Consider the following 21,411-nt stretch of genomic DNA (forward strand, 5'->3'; position numbering starts at 1 on the left):
TGTAAGTCTTGCAAGGACCGTTCTTTGGCAGCTGCTGAGTCTATGACTTTGGGTGAGGTAGAAGACGTGTTGCCACAGACGTCACTGGCATAATTATTTAATAGGCACCATTTTCTTGGAAATTTGTTTTTGCTTAATCAAAGTTTCCATTTCACAATTTATAACTCAGATGGACCCATAAAGTGGCAAAGAACATGCACTATGAGGAGTGGTGTTTTTCTGCAGCTTCACACCATCCAAAACAGAAGTTTGCAGAAGAAACCTGGATCTCAGGTGCAGATCACAAACCAACACACTACACATGTACACAACTTGCTTTGATATTTGCAGATCCACATAATTTGCAATTGTGCCCCCTTAGTGTTTACGCCTTTGAAATTTATAGTATCTTTTGAGTTATACAGATCTTTAAATACGTTATCTACGAGGCATATATCCACCTACACAAACCTGCTGTAAGTTTCGGAGTTGGTGATGATTGTCGCATCTTTCGGTATGCGTGGCTGCAGTAGATCCTGGTAACAGAGGACTTCCTAGGTGGATTGCATGAATCTTACATCCAATCCTGGGGTGCTCTCCTCAGTAATACCCCTTTCACACCAAACTTATAACCTGGTCCAGGTTTGATGTGAAAGGGTCTACCCGGGTTGTGTTATCGGGAATCTGACCCTCGTAGCTAACAATGTCGAACCCGACACCAAACCAGGTAGCCTTCGGTGTGAACAGAGTGACCCAGATCCGAGAGCTAAATCACAGATGCTTGGACATGACATTTCCAAGCACCGGCAGAGGGAAGACCCGGCAATAACCTGGGTCCAGATTCCAGCCTCCAGTGTGAATGAGGTTTCAAGCTTGAAACTGTGTTCAATAACCCAGGCTGGACACAGGGGCATCTTAAAAGCAGTGTTGCCCCTGGGCAAAGCAATGCACTGGAACCCCTACTCATCCTCCAGAGGTAGGGGTGGGGGGTGCTATCAGCGGCAGTTTTGATGTCCCGCGGGTGGTAGGGGGTGTTCTGTCTTCTGCTCAGCATGTAGGACCTGGAGCAGTAATTTCTGCTAATTACTCCTTTACTGCACAGATGGTGGGAGATGGGGCAGGAGGGAGAACACTAAACTGTAGAAGAGGGCATTGGGCTGAATGAAGGGGCCCCGGTCCATGACCAGGGTGGTAGGGGGTGTTTAATATGCAGGGGAGGGTGGATAGTGAAGTGGGCTTAATATTCATTTTCCAGTGGGAGGGCAGCTTGCTAGACTGCAGATATATCAAATTCCTGGAAATAGATTTCTTAGCTTTCAGTGGGATAAAAAAAAACTAGAGAGTCCCACCTTTCAGGAGGTACTGGGGACTAGGGGATCAGAGTTCAGGAGCCAGAGCAATCCATCAATGAAAATATAAATCTGCATACCAAGCGTGTGGAGCGGGACCAGCTGCTGGAAGGCTGATATCTCTGGTTCTGGGCATAATAGAGACAAGCTGTCAGTGTCCCCTGAAAGGGGAGAGTCCCAGCTTTTGGAGTATACCCTCAGAGACACTTTGAGTCAGACATAACCTGAGATATCTGTCTGAGAAGGGCAATTAACAGGCTTAGATGGAGATTATTGTTCTTAAATCGGATACCGCCGCTTCTTCAAGGCCGATTTTCAAATATCTGGTACCCCTGGAAAAAGGGGACCCTCAGCTATCAGCCTATGGCCCCTATACTCCTGGGGCCCCTGGGCAACTTCCCACTGAGTCCATATGAAAAGACCGCCCTGACTGGACCCAGGTTTTGTGGTGTGAAGGGGTATTAGCTAGTGTCCGCAGATGCCATTTTTCCCAGACTATCACAGTGAGTTATTCAGAGCTGCTCAGTATTTCTATCCCAATTAGCTAAATATGCCCAGCATGGAGAGGAGGGCAGCAGCCACGGGGGGGGGGAGGAGGAGGAGGGAGGTGGAGGAGGGAGCCTCAGCAGCGCTATGGACTTGGTGGAGGCACCGCTGCAGCTGTCCCTCTCCTTCACCATAGGCTGTCCTCTGCCGCTATGAATGCTGGGATGCACTTCCCTCATCACAGCGGCGGAGGACATCCTATGGTTAAGGAGAGGGACAGCTGCAGCGGCGCCTCCACCAATTACATTGCACTGCTGTGGCTCCCGAGTCCCTCTCCCTCCTCCTTCTTCTCCCCTGCCCGGGATCTGCCAGCACCGAGGAGTCTGACTTCCAGCGGAGACAGTAAGTATAATTTATTTTCTTTCTTTCTTTCTTTCTTTCTTTCTTTCTTTCTTTCTTTCTTTCTTTCTTTCTTTCTTTCTTTCTTTCTTTCTATTCTGTCTGTCTGCCTTAATGTGTAAAAAGGGGGACAATGTCTACCGTTATGTGTAAAAAGGGGACGCTGTCTGCCGTAATGTGTAAAAAAGGGGACGCTGTCTGCCGTAATGTGTAAAAAAGTGGACGCTGTCTTCTGTAATGTGTAAATAGGGGACGCTGTCTGATGTAATTAGTAAAAAGGGGGATGCTGTCTGCCATAATGTGTAAAAAGGGGGACGCTGTCTGCCGTATTGTGTAAAAAGGGGATGCTGTCTGTGGTTATGTGTAAAAAAGGGGACGCTGTCTGCCAGAATGTGTAAAAAGGGGACGCTGTCTGCCATAATGTGGAAAAAGGGGACGCTGTCTGCCATAATGTGTAAAAAGGGGGACACTGTCTGCCGTAATGTGTAAAAAAGTGACGCTGTCTGCCGATATGTGTAAAAAGGGGACGCTGTCTGCCGTAATGTGTAAAAAAGGGGACGCTGTCTGCCGTAATGTGTAAAAAGGGGACGCTGTCTGCTGTAATGTGTAAAAAGGGGACGATGTCTGCCGTAATGTGTAAAAAGGGGAATCTGTCCGCCGTAAGGTGTAACAGGGGCTCTACCTGGTGTAGTGGTGCTACTGTGCCGCATAATTTGAATAATGGAGACTACTGTGCACCGTTATATGAATTGGTATTATTTTGTGGCCACACCCCTTCCCACAAATCCACACCCCTATATTTTTGGTGCACGCCTACGTTTTACATAGAGGGGGGGTTCCAATGCTGTTTCTTGCATCCAGCGCTAAAATGTCTAGTTACGCCACTGTTGCTAGGTATCCATTTCCCTGTTACTGAGCAGGTCCCCCTCACCAGATCCTCCCATGTGGTGAGGGGGTGGACTTGGATGGGATGGGGGTGGCCCAAAACATTTTGTCGCACCTGTGCCCACCGCTCGCTAGTTCCGCCACTGCTTCCATGTGTGAGGGAAGGGGCTTTGCAGCGTGTTTCACTTGATGCTGCTTGGGTATGTCTGTATCAAGGAATTAAAGGGGGAGATGCAGCATACCATCGAGAGAGAGAGAGAGTGGAGAAGTTGCCCAAAGCAGCCAATCAGCTATGAGCTATCATTTATCTATCACAGTCTATAAAATAACAGTAGGTGAGCACTATCCATCAACACTGATATTCTTACTTACTGTATATATTTACTAAGACAAGTCATGATTCTTTTGACCTTAAGATGCTTTACCAAGACATAATATGCTAGACATATGTATATCTGTAGCACATAATTACCCTGCGCTCTTCATGGTCTAGTCATGATTTTCCCACTCATTTTCCAGTTAACTGAACTTGGGCTTAATTATGTTTTATGCTACAGTATTAGTAAAAACATCCTTTATTATACCAAAGCTTATTCATTTGGAAAATATGCGGGTAAAAGGGGTGTTGACCATTGTTTACCATGTATAGACAGGGCCAAAACTAAAATTTTCATCACCCGGGGCAAGGCGGTAAATTGCCCCGCCCTCCCCCCTGAAAAAAAAGCAAACAAACATCAGACTAAAATAATCAGATTATCCAAAAATTTTAAAATAAAGGGGATACTATTGGACAATATCCCCCTATGTGCCCCAAATGCCCTAAGCGTCACATGACCCCCTAGCAGCGTGTTACACTACATGCCCCCTGTGTGTCCCCATACATTGCACTATAGCACTGCACTACATTCCCATATCCACTGCACTACATCACTATACTACATCCCCTACATGCTGAACTACATCACTACACTACAGCGTGTCCTCTCAATGGTGTGCAGGCGGCAACTTGTTATCAGTTGGTGCAGGGCGGGCAGCCGGGATCATAGCCTGCTTAAAAACACAGAACCAACAGCTCGCTTCTATAGCTTGCACGCAGAGCCGGCCCTAACCAATTTGGTGCCCTAGGCAAGATTTTGGCCGGTGCCCCCTAGCACCACCGCTAGTTCTGCAGGAGATGCCTGGCATAAGTCAGCTGGTAGCACTGCTAACGGCGGGCGTCTTTTGTTTATGAAAATGCATCATATTATTGGCTAGGATGCACAAGCAGCTTCTGCTGATTAAAATGATATGCAGCATGCCTATATACTGTGTGAGACTGTGACTGTATCTGCATACGAAATGCTATATTACAGTAATTTCCAGGAATACACTGTAGCATAGCATTTCGTATGCAGATACAACCGCAGTCACACACAGAATATAGGCATGCCACATATCATTTTAATCAGCAGAAGCAGCTGCTGCCCCTAAGCATACCAAATGCCTTAGGCATCTGCCTAGTTTGACTATGCCTAAGGCCGGCTCTGCTTGCATGGTGCACCACACGCTAGTCGCTGTGCTGCATTGCAAAGAAGAGAGTTCAAGACAGTAGCCGGCATAGTAGAGATCCCAGGTACTGGAACTCACCTGCACAGTGTCAGAGCCAGCTGTGGGCAGACGGGTGGGTCAGAGACACTGCCCTGGGAGCCATCTGCTGTCTCACTGGAGCAGCACAGCACTGCTGGTAAAAAAAACCACACCAAAAAACCCTGTTCCTCTGTAACTCCTCGGTACCCCCTCAAATCCTGCACCCGCTGCACATGCCCCCTTAGCGTCCCCCCTAGTTGCGGCCCTGGTATAGAGGAATGAAACGGACCCTGCATTTAAATACTCCATCTTTGGTATTGATGGAGGTGTGAACGTAACTGCGGGAATCTTCCCAAGGCAGGTCTGTAATAGGGGCTCAGTTCACCCTGTGTCACCGCATACTCGCCCTGAGCATGTACTGTCACAAAGCATCCTAAGAACGCTCTGAAGCAGCTGAACATAATAGCCAGATGCAGTGACTGAGGGCCTGTGATGGTGCCGCCTCCAGGTTGCACAACCCCCAGGGTGCACCACCAAGTGTGACGGCCCCATTTGCACACCCCTTGTTACAGCTCAGCCTGAATATGAAGTAGACTCGAGCACCTGTTCTGGAGTATCCATGCGGGACAACTATTATTCTTGAGGAACTTTCCATTTACCCCTTTTTGGTTGTCACATCTTTTATTATTACAAAAAATTTAATAATTCATTTGATACTACTTAAAGTTGATGTTTGCTTGAGTCACTTGATTAAGCTTAATAGTCCAGTTTTTTTATGAATGTATAAAACTTTAAGGGGTGCAATAAAAAAAATTAGGGGAACATTATATGAACTAGAGAGGTGCACCAGCCCCCGTCATGGATCTTAGTTTTGGATCTGTATCTCCTTCGCGTTTTGGATCTGTGGGGGTGATTCAGAGTTGATTGTAGATTTTCTAAAAATAGCACATCTACTATCACAATCTCTGACATGCGGGGGGACCCCTGGCACAGGGCTAGTCTGGCCTGCATGTCAAGCCCTACCACCCCCCACCCCCACCTGCCGTGGCAGGCGGCTACCAGCAATGTTTTAGGTCATGCTGCTGCCGCGGCCCGCCCCAGCAACGCCTGCATTGTCCAGGTCGAGCTCCCCCAAAGCTGTTCGAACGCAACCAGCACACCCCCTTCCGCCCTCTCCCGGCCCGGGACCGCCTCTGCCTGTCAATCAGACAGAGGCGGTTGCACCAGTGAGATGCGTGCGCATGCGCAGTGAGTTCGCAGCGCGCATGCACAAGACAATGGGCCGTTGCAGCGATCAGCTCGGAATTAGGCCCTGTATTTGGTTTTGCCAAAACCAGCCTTGCGGGTTTTGGTTTTAGATTTGCATGTTTTTTTCCAAAAATCATAAAAACAGTTAAAATCACAGAATTGTGGCCTATTTTTGTTCCTACAGTATTATTAACCTCAATAACATTAATTTCCACTCATTTCCAGTCTATTTTGACCACCTCACAGCTCACAATATTGTTTTCATCCAGTTTAGGCCCAAAAAAGGTTCCACCGAGGTAGCTGGATGACTAAGCTAAGCGACAGCAGTGACAGTTCAACTTCCAACATGGCACATCTAGGAAAGAGAGTTGCACTGGAGTGGCAGACAGGGTGGCAGTTTTATCAACTACAGGTATACGAACCCATAGAAACCAAAAAATTTTTCATTTATCAAGAACTAGATCAGAGGCCCGAGGGAGTTGGAGTATGTATGTAGCAGAAGGCAGGTAAAAGAAGGAAGGATTGATTATTTAGTATATGTAATAATATTTTTTATTGCAAAGCAAATTTATGATGGAGGATGGGGTAATATGGGGGTAACAGAGTTCAGGCAGAGCAATTCACAGATGAAAATATAAAACTGATGAGGGGGGCATGTACTAAGCAGTGATAAAAGTGGGGACGTGAGCCAGTGGAGAAATTACCCATGGCAACCAATCAGCTGCCCTGTATACTTTTATAGTATGCAAATTATAACTGTTACGTCAATGCTGATTGGTTGCCATGGGCAACTTCTCCACTGGTTCACTTCTCCACTTTTATCACTGCTTAGTACATGTCCCCCTGAATACCAGGCATGTGGAGCTGGACCAGGGATTGGCTGCTGGGAAGCTGATACAAAATACATGTATGATTATACGCTGTGGTCTGACTGGCAGTGTCACAGAAAAATAACAGTATAGTACACTAGTGTATAGCACAAGAATAAAAATAAAATTATATATATATATATATATATATATTTTTTTTTTTATTATTATTATATTTTCATCTTTTATTTTTTTACACTGTGGCAGAGCCCCTGGATGGATGGACAGAGCACCTCTAGATGGACAGAGCACCCCTGGTAAGACACAGAAGACCCTTGATGGACAACACAGCAGCATCCCTAGTTGGACAACACAGCACCCCTGGATGGACAGAGCACCCCTGGTAGTACACAGAAGGCCCTTGATGGACAACACTGCAGCACCCCTAGATGGACAAAACAGCACCCCTAGATGGACACAGCATGGACATGCTCCACAGCCAGAGTGATCACCGGGGTCCTTTATAGAATCCAAATCCGTCAGCGGGAGGGTGACATTTTGCCTTGTTTTGGGATCCAAGTCAGGCAGGAAAACCAGAGCCGGACTCGGATCCCGGCTCAGAAACGTTATGTTCGGGTGGGTCCGATTCTCGGAGAACTGGACCCGCTCATCTCTAATATGAACAAGGACAATATAATGAGTTAAGTGAAATAAAAAAATTAAAAATAGTTACCCAAGGCATACTCTGGAAGGTCTAGAGCAGTGTTTCCCAACCTTGATCCTCAAAGCACACTAACAGTCCAGGTTTTAAGGATAGCTATATTTCATAAAAGGAACTTCATTAGTACATTAGTTATTTTGATTTAACCATCTGTGCTCAATCATGGATTCCCTAAAAACCTTGACTGTTAGCGTGCCTTGAGGGCCAATGTTGGGAAACACTGATTTAGAAGAATTAAAAAACTAAAAAGGTTTATCGGAAAAGAGTAGACCCGGAACAGGTCTCTCTATGACATATTCATACCAGCTATACCACTTCATTAGTGGCAATGAGGGGGAAGTAGGATAAGGACAGCCCAACTTTTCCAGCCTGAAAGGATCATTATTTTCGATGGAGATCACAGCAAGAGATGGAGAAATATCTGGCTTCCAGAAATGAACAATGGCAGCTTTGGTAGAAATAACAAGATGAGTATATTATATGTACAGTATATAGGGGTGATTCAGACCTGATTGCTGCTGTGCGTTTCTGAACAGCGGGCGATCATTGATAGACTGTGCATGTGTATGCACCGCTATGCGCATGTGTGACCCCAAACAACAACAGCGACAGGCTGGTGCGAAAATTTCAATCGCACAGCCATTCGCAGGCTGATTGACAGAAGGAGGCCATTTGTATGTGGTAACTGTCCATTTTCTGGGAGTGTCAGGGAAAACGCAGGCGCCCCCGAATGTTTTCAGGGCAGGTGTGTGATGTCAGCTCTGGCCCCAAGCAGCCTCTTCTCATCGCACAGACTGCACACAGTGGTAACCATTCAATGGTGAGTGAGGTGCGAAGCTGTCCCCTGACTGAGGGATTTTTTAGCAGCACGGCATACACATGCAATTGCACACTTGCTTGGCGAATATACACTCCCCTTGGGCAGCAACTATCTGATCGCAGGACAGTAAAATTAGCAGCCCAGCGATCAGGTCTGAATTAGGCCTAGTATGTATCGATGATAAAGACACTTGGTGACCTAAAACATTAAAAGGCAGTCGCTGTATTTCCTTCCGAAGAGCCTGAATCACTGGCAACTCTAAAATGTCTGCATGATATCCACAACCGAGCCTCACTTATCCTAGTGTAGCAATGACTGGGAAGGACATATTTTATGCAAGAACAAGTCAAGAAACATACAGTGAAACAGCTTCATGATAATTTCAACTTACTTGATAAACTTTGTTATCTTGCCATGAGCAACTTCTCCACTGGTGCTCTTTTCCACTCTTTTCACTTACTGGAACTTCAACCATTAGGACCCCTTCGGGCCCTACTCAAAAAACTGGGTTGGGACCCGTCCCTTTCCTCACATACAGATGTGTCCCGCTGCAGCTTTGCTATGTATAGCAACATCCTGTACCAGGATTGTGATGCGTACACATCATGGCATGCATATGTAACACCCCAGGGTTGGCAGGTGTCTCAGTGGTTGGAAGCGATATCACAGGGGTTCTGTGGCTATGTGACAGACCCTTTCCCTTAGATGTTTTCTCCATACATTGTTCATTGTACCTTATTCAGAGAGAAAGGATAGACTGATACACAACAGTAATTCACTGACAGTAATCTCCAACAGGAAGTATCTTTTATTGAGCAGCAAAGAACTCTGGATTAAAGATGGTGATTAGTTATTTGGCAAAATTGGACAATCACAATTATAATGATACATGAAGTAGAATGATTGCAAAAATGAATTTAAGGAGACAAGAAAATCACATTTGACTACAGCTCACAATACACTGGAACATTCAATACTTCAATGGTTCAATAAATCTAATCAGAGATACACGCATATTCCAAGAAAATAAAACAATAATGAGGACAATGAAATAAGTGATTAAGAATACTGTTTTAATAGCAATTAATACTTTTCTAACTATCCCTGATAAGAATGCCCCAAATCTTCACAAACAATTTACGTTAGAGCTCTTAGAGCCTAAAGTGCTACAGTTATGCAATGTGTTACGTTCTCTGTACTTTGAACCCAAGAGACAGGATGGTAATAGATGAGCTCCGAGTACAGGAACGTGATGCTGCAGTTTGAGCTGAGTTCAGCAGTAATCCCTATGGAAACCCTGACTCCGTTGTCTCCCCCAAGTGGTCGGTCAACGCCTGCGAGACTATGGTTTCTTTGGCCCACAGCAGCCGCGTTTGACGGGCGGATAAGGTCTGCCCGGCTCCGATGCCCCCCGGTCTTAGTAGGTGACAAAGCGTTGACCAAGACAGAGAGAACAAGGGGAACCCTAACTATAACAGACACAAAAAAGAAAGGGGAAACTACTGAAAACTACAATAAAATTTATGTGCAGCGCGGCCGCCAAGGAAAACTGTACAAAAGATACGCTGCCCAAACGCCAAACACGACACCATCGTAACTCGGCGAGGACAGCAATGGCTGAAACCTCAGCCAAAAACACTAGAGCAAGAAAGTAAGAAATAATACGGCCAAGGCCGTAATATGCAGCAAAGCCGCTACTCATGACACTGGTAAATGTGCACGCAGAAGGAACAGAAACCCCAAGGCTGCAGATACAGGATCGCAAGACTGGATCAGATTCTAAATGACCAGGCTCCGGACACCAGGACTCAGGAAACAGGGTCTCAAGACTGGAAGGCTGCACAGGAACACTCCAGGGGCAGGAGGCAGCTATCACCGGCATCTGAGTCAAGCAATGGAGGAGAATATAATAGAGATTTCCCCCAATCCCTGCAGAGAACCTGATTAGTAATGTCGTGCAGCTGCCCTGCTGCACGACCCAGAACTGTCAAGCGGATACTGATTGCACAGCAACGGGGAACACCATCTGCCTCTGGCGTCCCCGTTGCCAAGGAACCGGCGGCTCCCAGCGCGCAGCGTCAGCCTATTGCCAGGCTCTGGGCGGGGACCAGCAGGAGGTGCGGCGGACGTGATGCGCCAGCCCCATTGCCTAGCAACAGCTGGGCACGACCCGCCGCGCCTAACACAATGGGGCTGTGGTGTAGCTGTTCTTGTTACACAAGGGATGGAGATCCTACAGTGCCATATTGTAATGGGGGTAACGGCACTTGTGAAATAATATTAATCCTGGGTTTTATTAGCAGAAATGTCATTGTGCTTTAGTATTGCAAAAAGGATGTAAATAGCGAATGTATCACAGGATCTCTAGCAAATGCAACTGTCTCTGTAGTAATTATTCCTTGAACGAATAACTCTTTAAAGCAACTCAATGTCTCTCTCAAGTTCCTCTCACCAGTAATGTCTCTGTGCTGGTAAACTGTGTTCAAACAGTGGTCACTTTGTGGGATTCTCTGTTAAGGGCCTGGCAGCACCCCTATTCTCCATGCGGTTGTGAGCAGTATGTGTGTGACAAATGGACTATTGGGTTTAGCACTCACACACTTGGAGGCCACAACACAGTCTCTATTTACTCACTCTGAACCTCTCAGGTTATTCCGTTCTCTCATTGGACCTGTCTCAGCTGTTTTAGCTTCCTCAAGGTGGCTGCGGCGTCCACACCTCTGCATAGGCCTGACAGTGTCCGGTCCCTGGCTGCTATGTCTCACGCCCACTCTCCCATTTCTCTGCACTCACAGAAGCACACTGCTGCTTTAGCTCTGCAGTGCTGCTCTCTACCACCCTGCATGACCACCAGGTTTGCTCCGATTCATCTTCTCCCGCTCCGCTCCTCATAACACATCCAGCTCCTTCAATGGCTTCTCTTCAACTTTCTGTCTCCTCCACCTTCTTCACACAAAGGCTCTGCTTGCTCTTGTTGCCCAATTGGCTCTTGCCACCTCACCAGTACAGGACAAGTGACATGACTCTGGTCCATCCTTTAACCTGCTCTACCAGCAAGACAAACTGCCAGGTTGCGAAACACTGTTATTTCGACTTTTAAATGGGCACACACAATTTTCCCCAGTGCCAAACATATGTATCACTGCCGGCTCCTATTTAATTCAATGGATAGCGGAAGCATGTGGAAACATGAGACAACCGGCTCCCATTGCAATGTGTGCATAGCCACAGGGGCATTTTAAGAGAGGAGAAGGCCCGGGTGCGGCCTTCTCCATTCGGGCCCCTTCCTCTCTGACGGCAGCGCTAGAGCGCTCAGACTCTACTGCGCATGCGCAGATCTGTGGGAAAATGGCGCAGCGGCCATTTTTCCTGAGATTTCTCTACTGCGCATGCGCAGAACTCCATGAATATGGCCGCTGGGCCATTTTCACAGAGTTTTAACACCGCCGTGGACATTGCCGTGGGACTCTGGAGGGGTGAGTATTCAGAAAATGGGTGCAGCGTGTGTGGTGGGGCCCACACTGCACCCATTATAGAAACGCCAGTGCATAGCCCGCTATGCAGCAAGTTGTACAGTATGCTACAAGGTGTACACATTGCAGCAATAACATCTACAGTATCTGTACAGGTGTGTCCTCATGCACTGTTGCTCAAGTTGCTGCAAATACTGTATCTGCTGGCAGCATGCCAGTGCGCGGCCGACTCAACCTTACCAAGCTTCTTTCCTGCTCAATATGTGCATCTTTGATGCCCTTAAAAACATGGACCATTATGACCATTCGGATCTTTAGTGCCATTAGGGTGCTTTGAGGACTTAGTTTGGGAAACCCTGCTCTAGGGTATTACTGTGACAAAAAAAAATGAATTAATTTATTTCTACACATCATGGACTAAAGGCATGATTCAGATAAGGTCACAGACAGTGTGAGTATTGCTGCAGCTACTTTGGATGCTCAAATATTCTAATGTAGTAGGAGGCATCTGTAAAAAAAAACTCTGACTAAGCCATAGCTTTGGCAGACTGGCTGCCAGAAATCCTCTGCTGGGGGCAGGAAATCTGCGTCCAAATGCCCATTTCTGTAGAACGGTCCCCGACGCCGCTCCCCAGTGACAGGCTGCAGCTATTGGGAAACTGCGAGTGATCACACAGGACTACACATGCACAGGACAGATTCTGCGCATGCACAGACCAACAAACATCAGAGATGCCTGTGAACCATCAGATTTACATCTTATGTACATCCCTCAATCAGGCCTTAAATTCAGTTCAGTATAAACAGAAAAGATTGGCTGGTGAATACTATTTTTGAACATTTCCAGTATAGGTAAATTACACTAGCACTGATGCCTCTACTCCAGAAATTGGAAAATGACATTAGACTTTAGAAACAAGACTCTTCAAACTAATTCCTGTATTTCCTACAGACATATCCAGCGCTGCGCAGCGGCTTGCTCGTGTCTTTGTGACACATATGTAAATTTTTCCAGATTCTCTTGTTCCTGCAAATAAATGTGTACTCTCTCTGTTCCAGTAATAAATACAATGGAAATAACTGCAGTATACAGCTTTATACATCACTGTAGTGTAATACTGTTTATTGTAATAGATTAGACTGCGACAAGCAATTTGTTGACAGCCGACAGTATTGTGCCGACATAGTTGTGATGTTAGTTAAAGCATTTTAATAGCGTCAGCGTTATGGGGGTTATTCAGGTTTGTTAGCAAACCAAAAGAGTTATCAATTGGTCAAAACCATGTGCACTGCAGGTGGGGCAGATGTAACATGTGCAGAGAGAGTTAGATTTGGGTGGGTTGTATTGTTTCTGTGCAGGGTAAATACTGGCTGCTTTATTTTTACACTGCAATTTAGACTTCAGTTTGAACACACCCCACCCAAAACTAAATCTCTCTGCACATGTTACATCTGCCCCACCTGCAGTGAACATGGGGGGGTCATTCCGAGTTGATCGCTAGCTGCCGTTGTTCCCAGCATAGCGATCAGTAAGAAAAATGGCTAATCTGCGCATGCGTATGATCTGCGCATATGTATGATCTGCAATGCGCACGCGCGTCGTACGGGTACAAAGTCCATTGTGGTTTTGCACTGGTTCTAGCGACGATTACATTCGCACAGACGGCCGCAAGGTGACTGACAGAAAGTGGGCATTTCTGGGTGTCAACTGACCGTTTTCAGGGAGTGCGTAGAAAAATGCAGGCGTGTCGGGGAAAACGAAGGCATGGCTGGGCGTTCACTGGGCGGGTGTGTGACGTCAAAAGCCGTCCCCCCGTAGTTAGAATCATCGCATAGGATAAGTAACTACAGGGCTGGTCTTGTTTTGCACAAAATGTGTTTGCAGGCGCTCTGCTGCACAAGCCATCGCACTTCTGCAAAGCGAAAATACACTCCCCGGTGGGCGGCGACAATGCGTTTGCACGGCTGCTAAAAACTGCTAGCGAGCGATCAACTCGGAATGACCCCCATGGTTTTGCCCAATTGCTAACTTTTTTGGTTTGCTAACAAACCTGAATAAGACCTATAACTTTAAACATGATGCTTTACCTACACATTTAAATTTAAAATGCATGGTGATAATGTTTTAAGTTTTAACTAACATTAGAACCATGACGGCATAATGTTGCCAGTATTCTCCCCCAACAGTAAACATATTTATTGCTGAAATATTGTCAACCAAACGTATGTATTTTGATTAGGTCAGCCTATGGAGGGCCAATTGTTATAAAACTACAGATTTCACCCTGCTGGGACTTGTAGTCCCACAACAGCAGGAGGGCCACAGTTACATCCGTCTGCCTGGTTTTGATCTAAAGCATTAATCCCTTGAATTTTCTTACACTTGATTTAGTCCTTTCGTTATTGCTCATGTACAGTACTCAGATCAGGGGTATCCCCAGCTGGCCGTCCAAATAGTTTCCTAAACTTGTGTTGCAGACTTGGGCTACTACATAATCATTATGTCACTGCCGAGGTGTGTCCCACTATATAACAGAACAGACCTACTGGAAGGCAAACAGCAATCTGCAATCACAGTCACAGCAAGGACTACTTGTCTCATTCGGTAAGTGAAATTGTCTGTTAAATATTATGTAGTGTACTTAGCTGGTAATAATGTATTGGCATGGGACACCACTAACCATCTGGCATGCAAAAGGTTAATCATTGCAAGCATGTCATCATATATAGAAAATATATTTAATAGTAAACATAGATCTGTGGGATATTGTCATTAAACACAATATACAGTAGTATATTTAATAATATAATATTGTATGGCAATATAAAGCACAAACTTACATTCATATATCCCTTAACTACTTTTATTGTAGACCAGTTTACTAATGACAAAGGATCTGATTTACAAAATTGTTTGCGGATGGTGGCTAATTATTCTAATATTTGATAACAGCCCTGCAGGCAATAGAAACACATTTTCCCATAATTGTGCCAGTTCAATTTAAATGTTATTTAGCCTAAACATTTTTATCAATGTTGCTTAACAACACTAAGTCAACAATATAGTACAGTTTACAATCATTTGACACTTAAAACAGAACTCGGGGGTTGTCCCCCCAGGGTTCCCCGCCACACTAAATAGTACTTGCAACAATACTTGAAAAACTATATCAGAGGCGGATTGGCCATAGGGCTTACAGGGAAGATTCCCGGTGAGCCGACGCACCCGTGGGGCCTGTTTTGTTTGAGGACATGTGGTCCTTTTTATAGACATAATGAATAAGATGCAAAATAATTTGCATACTGTATATGAAAATCACTTTGCCACTTAGCCTGAGATTGCAGATGATCTAGTGTATGCTCTGTCTGCCTGCTTGGCTGACATATAAGATTGAGTGAATAGTGATTGGGATACGGTTGGTGTAATAAGCAAGAAAATATATCTTTCTAAAGAATTATATAGTTTCCTAAATTCTAAAGGTGTATCATATAATGTGCTCATAATATGTAATTTTATTTCCTTTTAACTTCCCCCTTGATGCTGGACATGCCCACTATCTGGAAAGTCTTGGGGGGAGGGTGCTGCTGCCATGGCCCATGTCTAGACCTTACACCTCTGGTGCTGCCCATGTGGGGCCACTAGTACAATTTTTTCCAGGGCCGCTTTTTGTTCCCAATCCGACCCTGAACTATATGGTGATAGAAATTCAGAGATATTTGTTGCATGCATTTGCAAATACATGGTAAGCCACTGGGTCAACTTCAAGGCTTCTCTGATACCATCGGTCCCTACACAGCATGATAACAGTATCCACTCTGGGCCATGTAATTGTCTATTCTAAGGCCTCATGATAAAGGCTGGGACCCACTCCAGGGATCTCCAAAGTTTGGCACCGTTCAACAATTTGCAAGTTTTCTATTTTAGGCTCTACATAGTGTAGATTTTCAGATTGCTTAAAATAGGCACCGCTACATCAAGGTCATGCTTTTCTATATGGTCTTCAACATTTTTCAAATAAAACGTTCCCCTAGTGTCTATTGTTATCATTATTCGTAAAGTAATTATTATTATTTTTTAATATATTTGCTTGCAATTTCATTACTTTGTAATATCTATCTATCTGTCAGCATGTACTCCGCACCATCATAAGCACAACAGCTGTTTCAGTGCATGGCTGCACCTTCATTATCAGGCACACAGCATACGAGTACAATTTGTTGTTTCAATTAGCTAACCCTATAGTTATCAGCACTTAGAGGTCTTAATTCCAACTCATCGATGGAAACGAAAGGGTGCAGCTTTTGGCATGTGCACTAAAGTGTTCTGTACATTGTACTTGTAAAGTCTACTCCATCTGTATGTACTTATTTGATTAGCTGTAATGATAATTTACTGAATAATAATTGTTAAACTTTTAATTCAAACTAGTGTTTTATTGTGTTTCTTTCCTTGCAGACACCTTGCTCAAAGCTCTCTCATCTTTGGGGTTTGTTGAACAGAAATGGGCAATACAGCAAGTGATGAGCGGTGTTGCATTGGGGTTCTCCGAAGGATAGTGACTTTCTCCTTTGCTCTCTTGTTACTGTCATTGTTGCTATGGGCTTTTATTGACAGCATTCCCTTAGCAACGGATGAGTATAGAATCATGGCCTTTGGCCTCTATGGGGCCTTTCTCTCTGCCCATCTGGTCATCCAGAGCTTCTTTGCATACCTGGAGCACAGAAAGATGAGAAGAGTTGGACTCCCCTGCACTTACACCAAATCGGTGGCATTGACTATATCAGCTTACCAGGAAGATCCAAACTACCTACGTGAGTGCCTAGAGTCTGTAAAAAATACAGACTACCCTCCCACCAAATTAAAAATCATCATGGTAATTGATGGCAACAGCCCAGAAGATCAGTACATGATGGATATGTTTCAAGAAGTTTTTGCCAATGAAGATGTTGGGACATACATTTGGGAGAAAAACTACCATCACAGGGACCAACAGGCCCGAAACATCCATGATGGTAGCGAGAGAGCAAATGTTCCTCAAAACCTTGAAGATAAAAGTGTTGCCATTAACTGTATAAACATTGGGGTACAAGGGAATAATGAGACTTATGATAGCATTGATGACTTGCAATATCAAGGGTCTACTGTCTATGATAACAGGGCAAACGATGGGCCATCTTCCCCTGGAATTGAGATGCACAATCATAAAAGGTATCCGTCAGGTGACCACTTACAGGAGGAACCATTGCCCATATACTCAGAGATTGAGATGGAGGATCCCACAACACAGGAGGTTGAGCATCTGATAAGGACAAAAAGATGTGTGTGCATCATGCAGAAGTGGGGGGGAAAGAGAGAAGTCATGTACACAGCCTTCAAAGCCCTTGGAGACAGTGTAGATTATGTCCAGGTACGATGCATGCCTAGATCAATTATTTCTAAATAGGCAATTAGATCAGAACTGTGTAGCATGACTGCCAGATACAGTATGCTGTACATTCTATTGAGCACCATTTATTTCTCAAATGTATCACAGTTTCAAAAAGAGTCAGAACATAAATGTCAAAGGGGTCTATTTACTAAGACTTGGATGGAGGTAAAGTGGACGGAGATAAAGTACCAGCCAACCAGTTTCTAACTGTCATTTTTCAAATCAAGCCTGTGGTATAGCAGTTAGGAGCTGATTGGCTGGTACTTTATCTCCGTCCACTTTATCTCCATACAAGGCTTAGTAAATAGACCCCTAATTTTTATAGCACCTGGTGCAGTAGTATCTTTCAATGTTCTCAAACTGTTCAGTGTTTGCTAAATAGCAGTTGAAGAACAGTGCAATTCTCCAGTATTTAGACTTTATTTATGCAGTAATTACCTTGCAGGCATACGAGTTGCCGAATAGTTGAGAGTGGTCAAAACACATTATAAATTATAATAGACCAAAGGTTTTCAAACGCAGTCCTCAAGGCACACCAACGGTCCAGATTTAAAGTTAATCCATGCTTGGCCACAGGTGCAGATCTGGATTTCAGAATCAGAATGCCCCTAGGCACAATGATATTGGCCGCCCCCCACCTAAGCATAGTGATATTTGCCGCTGAACATCCAAACCTCTCCCCCCTTTAATAACTCACCCACTGTACCTTTGCTCAGGTGCTTGGTGCCTCTACAGCTATGCCTTGCGACCCGCCAGTCCATCTGCCTTTCATCTGCTGCTGCTCTGATGTGGCGGCAGGAGAGGTAAATGCCATGCTGGGCTGCTGCTCTGATGCAGGGGGTGGGGGGCAGGGACATCTGTGTCGCTGTTCTGATGCGGGTGGGGTGGGGGGAACTGTCATTCGAGGAAATGCCATGCCGCTCCACTGATACAGGGGAAGAGGGTGGGGTTTGCCGTGCCACTCCACTAATGCGGGGGAAGGGGCAGGGCCAGTTGTAGACCTTGTATCCCAAAGCAAATGTTTCCTTTGGTGCCCCCCTTCCCCACTGAAAACAGGGACAGTGTGCACTGAAGGTTCTCTGTCACTAACCTGGGGCACCCTGCCTTACACACATTACACCAGATAGAGCCACTTATACACGTTGTGCCAGGTAGAGCCTCTTATACACATTACACCAGGTAGAGACCCTTATACAAACTATGCTCAGTAGAGTACCTTATACACATTGTGCCAGGTAGAGCCTCTTGTACACATTGCACCAGGTCAAGCCTCTTATACACATTGTGCCAGATAGCCCCTAATACACATTGCGCTAGGTAGCCCCTTATACACATTGCGCCAGGTTGCTCCTATTACACATTGCACCAGATAGCCCCTAATACACATTGCACCAGGTAGCCTCTTATACACATTGCACCAGGTAGCCCATTATACTCATTGCACCAGGTAGCCTCTTATACACATTGCACCAGGTAGCCCATTATACTCATTGCACCAGGTAGCCCCTTATAAACAGTGCACCAGGTAGCCCCTAATACACATTGCACCAGGTAGCCCCTTATAGCATTGCACCAGGTGAGAAACAGTGAGAGAGAGTGTGAGTGTGTGTGTGTGTGTGTCTTTCTCTCACTCACCACAATCTGCACCAGCTTCTGTCCCTCGGCTCCTGGCTCTTCCAACGCTGGCTGGCAGGGGGGATGCGGGCAGCGGAAGGCAGCCAGGAATAACGCAATCTTTGGTGTAGTCAGCAGGCGGGCGCTGATAGCACTGGTGGGGTTACTGCCTCACGTGCCTAGTGGAAAATTTGGCACTGCACAGGGGACATAATTAGCACTTCAGTCAATTTGATTTAACCATCTGTGCTGAGTCATGGATATACCTAAAACCTGGGAAATTGGGGTGCCCTGAGGACCGTGTTTGAGAACCGCTGTAATAGACACATGCAGCCTGGATACCGGATGACTTCCCCCTGAGCCGGTCTCAACTGCACCTCTGACGGGCTGGCTATTCCGGGCCGACACCTGCTGGCCTGGGCCGATTCATGTCTGCCTGTTCCGTGCTTCCGGGATTTGCGAAACTCCAGACTCCTCTTCAGCATCCGCCACCTGTTCACTGTCTGTGTTGTTTTTTTCTGTGGCCTTAAGGTACGGGGGTCTTTTGGTAGCTTCCAGCAAGTAACAGGGAGGGGGAATGGTGACAGCCCAAGCTCTTGGGAGTATGGGGCTAAAGCCATATAGAGATGACCCTGTGCTAGTGACAGCAGCCTCATGCAGAACGGGCAGCCAGAGTGAGTGTTACTGGAAAGCTGCCATAACCAGCTCCTCCGGCTCCCATCTCAGACTGCGCGGTTCACTCATTTAGCTCTCCGACTCCAGCAGCCTCAGGGTACCACCTCCGCACCACACATTCTGGAGAGAGGCTGCTGTGTAGATGGGAGCTGGAGGAGCTGGTTATGGCAGCTTTCCAGTCACACTCAGGGCGGGATGTACTATCACTGATAGCGGGTCATTGCCGGTCATCGCAATGATGTAATCGCAGATGTACTAACATGCAATGCCAGGGGAGTCCTGCGATCCGTGATGGTCCACAGGAGAGGGTATGTGGCGGCTTCCGTCACCTCCCAGCCCCAGGAGGTGACGTGTGCAGGTAGTCCCCGGGCTCCTCCTTCTCCCCCTGCTGCTGGAAGGAGTCAAGGCTGTGCTGCATGGAAGAAGGAGGAGGGGGGCCGGGGGGGTGGGAGGTCGTTGTGAGTGGCGCAGATCAGCGGCGGGATGCGGCGGCAAGAAGCCCATAGGCTTCTATAGGGTATCGCCATCAAAAGATGGCGATACTCCCGGTGGCGTAAACCCGGCAGTGGGGTCTTAATATATTTGTACATCCCCCTCACTCCGGCTGCCCGTACTGCATGAGGCTGCTGTCACTAGCCCAGGGTCATCTCTATATGGCTTTGGCCACATACAGTTACCAGAACACCCCGGTACTTCGAAGCCGCAGAAAAAAACACATGGGCAGTAACAGCCACCCCCTGCGATCCCCCCATATACAGTACAAACATTCCACGCCCTCCACCAACCTCCACTTGTCCGCACACTGAGCTCCGCCCCCCTCCCCAACAACTGGCACTAACTTCCGGTGTGACTTTGGCAGCTCTTGGCCAGTTGAGTGATGTGAGGTGTTGCTCTTCCTTCCCTCAGTCCCCACTCCTGACAGCCATAGGCACGGCCCTCAGGTAAGCTTGTGTAAAGAACTGTGACTAGGCTCCAGCTCCGCGACCCCAGCCTGCAGTATGCACTCCAGCCACTCATGTAGCCTCTCTCCAACACTCTACTCCCATAGTGTGCAAACCCCTGCAGCCACCCACCATAGTGTGCAAACCTCTGCAGTGTGTTTACCCCCCTATAGCCAGCCTCCATACCCCTCCTCCCCATGCTGTGATCCCCTATTGCCAACCCCTATTCCCCCTCCCCATATTGTGCTCCCCTCTGTAGCCAGCCATCATACCACCCTCCCCATATTGTGCTCCCCTCTGTAGCCAGCCATCATACCCCCTCCCATAGTGTGCTCCCCTCTGTAGCCAGCCATCATACCCCCTCCCATAGTGTGCTCCCCCTGTAGCCAGCCTCCATATCCACCTCCCCAAAGTGTGCTCCCCTCTGTAGCCAGCCTCCATATCCACCTCCCCAAAGTGTGCTCCCCTCTATAGCCAGCCTCCATACCCTCTCCCACTGTGTGCTCCACTCTGTAGTCAGCCTCCATACCCACCTCCCCATAGTGTGCTCCCCTCTGTAGCCAGCCTCCATACCCACCTCCCCATAGTGTGCTCCTCTCTGTAGCCAGCCTTCATACCACCCTCCCCATAGTGTGCTCCTCTCTGTAGCCAGCCTTCATACCACCCTCCCCATAGTGTGCTCCTCTCTGTAGCCAGCCTCCATACCCCCTCCCATAGTGTGCTCCCCCTGTAGCCAGCCTCCATATCCACCTCCCCAAAGTGTGCTCCCCTCTGTAGCCAGCCTCCATACCCTCTCCCACAGTGTGCTCCACTCTGTAGTCAGCCTCCATACCCACCTCCCCATAGTGTGCTCCCCTCTGTAGCCAGCCTCCATACCCACCTCCCCATAGTGTGCTCCTCTCTGTAGCCAGCCTTCATACCACCCTCCCCATAGTGTGCTCCTCTCTGTAGCCAGCCTCCATACCCCCTCCCATAGTGTGCTCCCCTCTGTAGCCAGCCTCCATATCCACCTCCCCA

At 46.8% G+C, this 21,411-nt stretch overlaps 1 protein-coding gene across 1 annotated transcript in view; it reads left to right on the forward strand.

The window, feature by feature from the left end:
• Window positions 1-14,232: 14,232 nt before the first annotated feature.
• Window positions 14,233-21,411, forward strand: part of LOC134967034 (hyaluronan synthase 1-like) — a 33,551-nt gene continuing 26,372 nt past the window's right edge. The window contains exons 1-2 of the mRNA XM_063944023.1: window positions 14,233-14,340; window positions 16,192-17,143. Of these exons, the coding sequence (XP_063800093.1) occupies window positions 16,238-17,143 (906 nt within the window). The 5' untranslated portion in view covers window positions 14,233-14,340; window positions 16,192-16,237. The remainder of the gene's footprint in view (window positions 14,341-16,191; window positions 17,144-21,411) is intronic.

The sequence above is a fragment of the Pseudophryne corroboree genome, chromosome 10 (genome assembly GCF_028390025.1).
Source record: "Pseudophryne corroboree isolate aPseCor3 chromosome 10, aPseCor3.hap2, whole genome shotgun sequence".
In the NCBI taxonomy this organism is placed as follows: domain Eukaryota; kingdom Metazoa; phylum Chordata; class Amphibia; order Anura; family Myobatrachidae; genus Pseudophryne; species Pseudophryne corroboree.